This window comes from Panthera pardus, unplaced genomic scaffold (genome assembly GCF_024362965.1).
Source record: "Panthera pardus isolate Hobbes unplaced genomic scaffold, ASM2436296v1 HiC_scaffold_27, whole genome shotgun sequence".
Classification (NCBI taxonomy): domain Eukaryota; kingdom Metazoa; phylum Chordata; class Mammalia; order Carnivora; family Felidae; genus Panthera; species Panthera pardus.
The window spans coordinates 95173076-95179882 of NW_026526843.1; the positions used below are offsets into that span (position 1 = coordinate 95173076).

The 6807-nt window shown below is 35.1% G+C and overlaps 1 protein-coding gene across 1 annotated transcript in view; it reads left to right on the forward strand.

The window, feature by feature from the left end:
* TMEM47 (transmembrane protein 47) overlaps positions 1-6226 on the forward strand; it is a 31062-nt gene extending 24836 nt beyond the window's left edge. Inside the window, exon 3 of the mRNA XM_019419679.2 lies at positions 2846-6226. Coding sequence (XP_019275224.1) covers positions 2846-3024 — 179 coding nt within the window. The 3' untranslated portion in view covers positions 3025-6226. The remainder of the gene's footprint in view (positions 1-2845) is intronic.
* Positions 6227-6807: the final 581 nt, after the last annotated feature.

Sequence of the window (6807 nt, forward strand, 5' to 3'; positions counted from 1 at the left end):
CCTTCTAGAGTAGAATTCAGATCAGTTATTGCTTCTGTGTTCAAACTCCTTTAGCAGCTGTCCATCACACTTAGAATAAAATCTATACCCCTGCCCACAGTTCACAGGGCCATTCCTGAATGGGCCTCTGGCTCTCTTTTCCGTCTCCTCTCCTACCAGTCGCCACCGTGTTCTCTGTCCTGTGACCACAGCATCCTTACTGATGCTCCACTACAACCAGCATGCACCTGCGTCACGGGTTTTATGCTACCTGTGCCATCCACCCGGATTGCTCACTCCTCACTATAGTGGCCTGCACCCCTAACTTCATTCAGGACTGTGTTCAAATGACTCCTCCCTAAAGAGGCTTTCTTCAGCTTTTGATCTGAAAGAGCAGCCTGTATCCCTCGATCTTGTTTTTTTGCTTTCTTGTATTATCATGTCTGCCATATCCTGTACTTATTTAACTAATGGGGGTAGCAACTTTTGTTTTCAGTGCCTTAAACTGTATCACTTTAGAAACATTCAGACATTCTTATTGAATGAATGAATTTGTTGAATGAGTAAATGAATTACTATTCCTAATTCACTTATATTTCAGTCACATCCTGGTAGGATCAGGCATCCTTTGACTAGCAACCAGAGTAGAGAAACCTGAGGAGAAATGCCTTTTTTAAAAAACTTAGTAACTTTGGAATTTGTTTTCTGTAGTTCATGGTTGATAGGAATTGACTTCTTGTTCTTTTTAAGACATTTAAAACATGAAAGCACTCTTTCCCTCACAAAGACACAGAGCCTGCTGAATTTTTTAAAATTAGCACATATTTACACATATTTAGCACTTACTGGCTGTAAGTAGAGGAAGTGTGGGTTATATAATGGGTTGTCAGTTGTCCTAACATGGACTTAAAATCTTTTCTGAGATTTTTAAACTATAAACAAGGTGTGGTTTCCATTTTGGATGTCAAGAGATTCTCCTTTTATACGGATCTACTTGTCCATCCACTCTCCATGGTGTGGAAGTGTGGTAGGCCACTGCCGATCTGGAGCAGTGTTGAGTTACATGGCAAAAATGTTTCAAATTCTTATACCCAGCTCCAGAAAGGTTACTTGACCCCTAGTCAGAGCCTTAGAGAAAGTAATGATTGTGTGGAATCATGCTCTCAGGGGTTTTCTGGAGTTCATCAGCTTTATACTAGAAATAGAGGACCATTAATGACTTGCTAGGAACATTAATCATATTGGTAATAAAGATCTTTTATAGGTACTGAGAATTGATGAGCATAGACTTTAAAACGCAGAAGTCCAGCTTAATTAAACACACTATCCATCCTATTGCTTTTTAAAAAATTTAATAAAGTGTATCTTTTTTACTATATCAAATTTTATTCTTGTCTCAATTGTTCACATTTTTGTTGTACTTTTGGAATTTACAGCATCTTTAAGGTGACTCAAATAATAATCATTTTAACCAAACATTTATTTTATGTAGCAGGGTGGCAAACTTTGTTTTATAAAGGGCAAGATAGTAAGTACTTTGGGCTTTGTGAGCCACATGGTTTCTATTGCAGCCACTCAACTCTGCTATTGTAGTGCGGACAATACATAAATGAATGAGCCTGGCTGTGTTCCGGTAAAAGTTTTTTTCAGAAACAGCAAACCAGATTTGGTAGTTTGCCAAGCCCTGTCACATAGTACCCCAGATTTTTTTAAAGATTGTAACTTGAGGGTGGAAGCTGTCATATGGTAGAGAATGAGGCAGACACATCCCATAAATGATAGTTAAGTTGATTTAAATACAATAGAAATTATATAATATTTGATCCCACATGAAGTTATGATTTTGAGTGAAAGATATCATCTCTTGTGTAATCCCATGTCTCCCATATAGAAATAGCCACAGGATAAATACCACTTTAATTTTAGATATATTAAAAAACACCCTTGCCTTTCCGGATTATTTGGTTTGTTTTATTTTATTAGTTATGACTCATCACAGTTTCTCTTTAGCCCTGACTGACAGCCAACTAAGAATTAAGATTTAGCTAAGAACTAAGAGCTAAGTTTTGTGCTCTACTGTAGTAGCCATCATTAGTTTATGTTTTCAGTACCATCATCTCCCAGGCCTTCATTGATTTCATTCTGTTTTGAAAGTAGGTGAAGAATGAATATATAGATGTCATCTATCTCATGCAAACGTATTATTAAATGTCACTTCTTGAAAAATGAGCCCCTTTTTAAAGATTAGAGGAAAAGGATGGAAATAGTTTTTGAACAGAGGAATATAAGTAAAGACATCCACAGTAGGAGTTGCTGGAATGGTCAGCTGAGTTACATGGTATTGAGAATCAGCAGCAAGAAATAGCATGTCTTGAATCACAGGTTGACCAGTTTCATCAGTACAAATGAGTTCAAATTCCTCAACTCCTCAAGAGCTTAAATAAATCACAGGCATTTTAGCTGGCATTTGGGGTCACTGTTCTTGGGGAGCTATTTACAGGTTTTGTATAGTGGAACAGTTTAGTGTATGGGACTACTGTATGCCATAACAGTGATAATTATACATGTATGTTTGTAAAGTGTGAATCACTACTTTGTATGCTCAAATAATTATATTGCACTAATTATTTCATCAAATACCATTATACTGAGGTACTAATTATTAAGAGTAATTGCTACTATATTGTGAAACAGTGTTAAAAAATTGTTAATGTTTTGAGGTGTGCCATCTAGAAATAAGCAGTGTTTCAAATTTTTTGGCTTTTATGTTTGATTAGAAAGTAATTCTCATATATATATTTATATGTTATATCATTTTATTTTCTACAAATAACATTTTTCTAATTTTGATTTGCTTTCCTTTCAGTTGTTTTACAGGTTTGCAGCCTGGTCCTTTACCCAATCAAGTTCATTGAAACTGTGAGCTTGAAAATTTACCATGAGTTCAATTGGGGTTATGGCCTGGCCTGGGGTGCAACTATATTTTCGTTTGGGGGTGCCATCCTTTATTGCCTGAACCCTAAGAACTATGAAGACTACTACTAGAACCGACACTCTCAGATTTTCAAAACAACCAACCATCCAACAAAAGGATTACGTCTGTATCTTTTCTAACTCACTATTTTCTAAAACACTTGTGGAGCATCAAGCAGTTTGCTCAGTTGATTTAATATCTTTTGCCTTTTGGCTATCAACACCGTAACCAGCTTTTACATTCATTTTAGGGACCTGCACAAATTAAGAGAGCTGATTAGACATAGGCAAATGCTGCAAACTTGCAATATGTTCATGTCATTTTTCTTGACAAGTGAAGGGTCTGTATGACAGCAACCATTGTGAGAAGCTAGTTGAAATGAGAAATGCCTGAATCTCCTATTGCCTGCAGGGGAACAGCTGGCATAAGCAACATTTAGAAGTTCTTTGCTCTGACAAGGATTCCACTGTTGGAGTCCTTTATCACCTGCTTACCCTGCCCAATGACTACATTGGCCATTGGTTATTTGCTTGAATGAGATTTTGAAAAGTGAACTGCCCTTCAGCACTTAATGGGAGTTCTGAATGTAATTGGTTAATGGTACAACTTCCACCTTTAAGAATACTCTATTTTAATGGGAGGCAATGCTTTGGCAATCAGCAGCTCCCGGGGAAGGGAGTCAAGACTTGGAGACACGTGCTTTTCATTATGTGGTTAGAAATTGTGCCTCAGCCATATCTAGAATGAGGAAAATTGGGAGTCTTTACTTTCCCTGGGGCAACTAGAAAGAAATATGCATGAGTTGCTTTTGTCCTAAGTACCCTTTATGTCATTTACCAAACATGACAGCAAATAATTGTGCGTATGTAACAAGCTTAAATATTTTTATAAAGGTGAACCATTAGTATAAATGGTAATAAGTTGTTCCCTGGCCCTATACATGCATTTGCCTATTACACGTAAAAGTAATATTTGCTCTAGTGAAGTGATTTGAACACTAACCTTGTACACGTTAAGAGGCTTAGATTGGTATTCACACTTACTTACTGTACAAAAGTACATATACCTTAAAGCTTTTGCTCTATGTTCTCTACTGTTTCACTGGAAAGTTTTAATAGAATTGTATAAGAAGAAAAACTGAAATGGTGTTACTCTGAAAATTCATGATTCTTCTGTAAGCACTGTAGTTCAAAAGAGAGTAGCAATTAGAATGATCGTTTTGTTAAAAATTCAGTAAAATAGAAGGCTGCTTTTTTCAAGTACTTTAAATGTCTTTATTAAAAAAATAAAAGAATAGCGATAGATTTCTATAAATGTCTAAATGTCTCAGTAGAGGAGTAGAATTCATCTGGTTATCACCTGGTCCTCTGGAGTTAACTAATGGGCTAACTGATTTGTGTACACAATTATGATGGATTTATGTCAAAGGAATCATTTGTTGGCTGTTCAAATGGAAGGAAATATCAGTAATAGGGAATGAGTTTGCAACTAATCTCACCCTGCAAACTTGTGTTAATCCTGTTGAATATACAAATTTGGATAGTTTAATTGTAAACATATTTTTATATCAAATATACAGTTCTAATATGAAAGTTATAAATAGTTATTTTTGTTAACAAAAACACTAAAACAGTATGTTCTGGTTTTGGCCCTTTTGCAGAAGGAAGCATTGGAAAAATCATTTAAAACGTACTTATGTTCTATTGTATTGCAAAATCCGTTAAGAGCAGGACCACATCAATAGTATTTAATAATTTGCTTTACCTCCCAAAGCAGAGTTCTGCCTTCACTTTGTCTTAAGAACTGTTGCCAAAACAACAGAAAAAAAAACTATTTTATTATTCAAATGCTTAAAAAAAAAACCTTATCTTGTGACTTTTCTATAGAATCACAAAGTAAATATCAAGAAGCAGGCTTAATCTTATTTTAGCAATGACAGACAAAAGGAATTAAATGCATCCTAGAGAGAAACCTTTATTAAAGTATATGATTCTCTATAGAATCATGAGAAACTATGGGTAGAAATTTTGCAGAAAGATATTAGTATTATAGAATCTTTTGAAGCAATTTTCTTGAGAAATAGTAAAATCTGGGCCAGACAGTCTTGCAGTTAATTGCGTATTGTCAGGGCAGCATGAGAAATACGGTATTTGTCAAATGGGGATTTCGTCTCCTACACCCTCTCTATTGTGAGAGAGTCTCTTTATTCCTGAATAATGGAAGAACAGTACTTTGGTGCTGACATCAATGAGGCACTTTTCTTGGTCCTAGTAGAGGATGCAGTGTGCTGTTAGACCAATATCACATCTCCAGTCTTAGCAAGTTTTCATTGTCTGTCAATATGACAGGCTGGAAAATGACAGAATACGTTATAGGCTTAAGGCACACGTATTTGCAGTTCACTGAAAAGTAGATTTCTTACATGACTTTTTCCCCCTTCCCAGTGAAGAGCCCTATGCTATATTTCTACCGTCACTAATATTTGAAAGTATTTCATTGCTAACAGTCTCAGTACAACATGAAAGGTGTTGATCATCCAAAATACTGTTTTGTCTATCAGAATAAACACAAGTGAATTTTCACCTACATTATGTCGTTGCAGCTTTAGGTTTGTTTGATGTTTTCTTACAAGCAAAACTGTTAACTACAAATCCATTGTTTATCTTAGATATATACACATACACACATAGAGCATAAAGTACTCAGCAGGGCTAGTTATTTGGATTTCTTGCACAACTATTTAGCTTTTTGTAAGTTCAACATGTAAATTTTAAAAGACAAATATAGAGAGACCTATGTGTTTGAAATATAAATGATATATATGGATTAGCATGTACCTGTATATTATTAAACATGCAATGAACTGACTGGTAAGTGACGTCTAATTGTATGGCTAGCAATGTAATTTATTCAGACTGTATTTTTGTACAGAGCAGCGCACACTAACCTATGCCTCTGTGTCCTCTTTAATGCCTAAAACTGTGCCTAGAAATTTCATCTGTCTTAATAAAATTATACTTCATGCTGTTGATGCTATAGTTTCTCTACTGCTGTTCTATATTTATTATTTTTAAATATATGACATGTTTACTACTTAAATATGAATCCATGGTATTCTGGTTATTTTTTCTAACAGTCCTCTGGGGGAGACCTGTTTATCACTCCAGTGGTTTTGAGTTTGCAGTTTCACGAATGGTTCTTCATTTCATGGTTTTTGTAGCTGACATGAGGTTATCTATGTGGAAAAAATAAAAATAAAAGTGGTTTCACTGATGTGGTGTGACCTGTGTCTTCTCTACTGTGTAGACCTATTAACAGGTTCCTAAATTACATGTCTTCAGTTCACATTTTCCTTTACAATATATACTTTTTCAAAAACAGAACATAATATGACATGTTTATTTATGTAAGACTTTTTAAAACTAGTTCTGTTTTCATATTCTCGCCCAAGATTCTTTTCTGTCCTCTGCAGGTGAGTTATATGAACAATAAAAGAAAGAATGTTGACTTGAAACTTTGTTTTGAAATGCACTGGGAGGAGATAACAGAGTAGGCTATCCTTTTTCCACCTCTACTGACACAATTAGAAACAGGAGTAGCAAGGGGTTGAAAATTCTATTTTGGGTTTTGTTTCATTTTCAGCATTTGCAAGGTATGTTAAAACAGCCTTTCCTGCACTATTTCTAATTTTTAATTAGAGAAGCACTTTGAATTTTCAGTGCACATGCACATGTGTATGTGAAGGAGTTCATAAAGTCAAAATTTTGCATCAGCTTTACATATAAACGGTGAGTGTGCTTGGAAAGAAATTTAAGTGATAAAATTCACTTGTATGATTGCCAGAAATTTTTCTT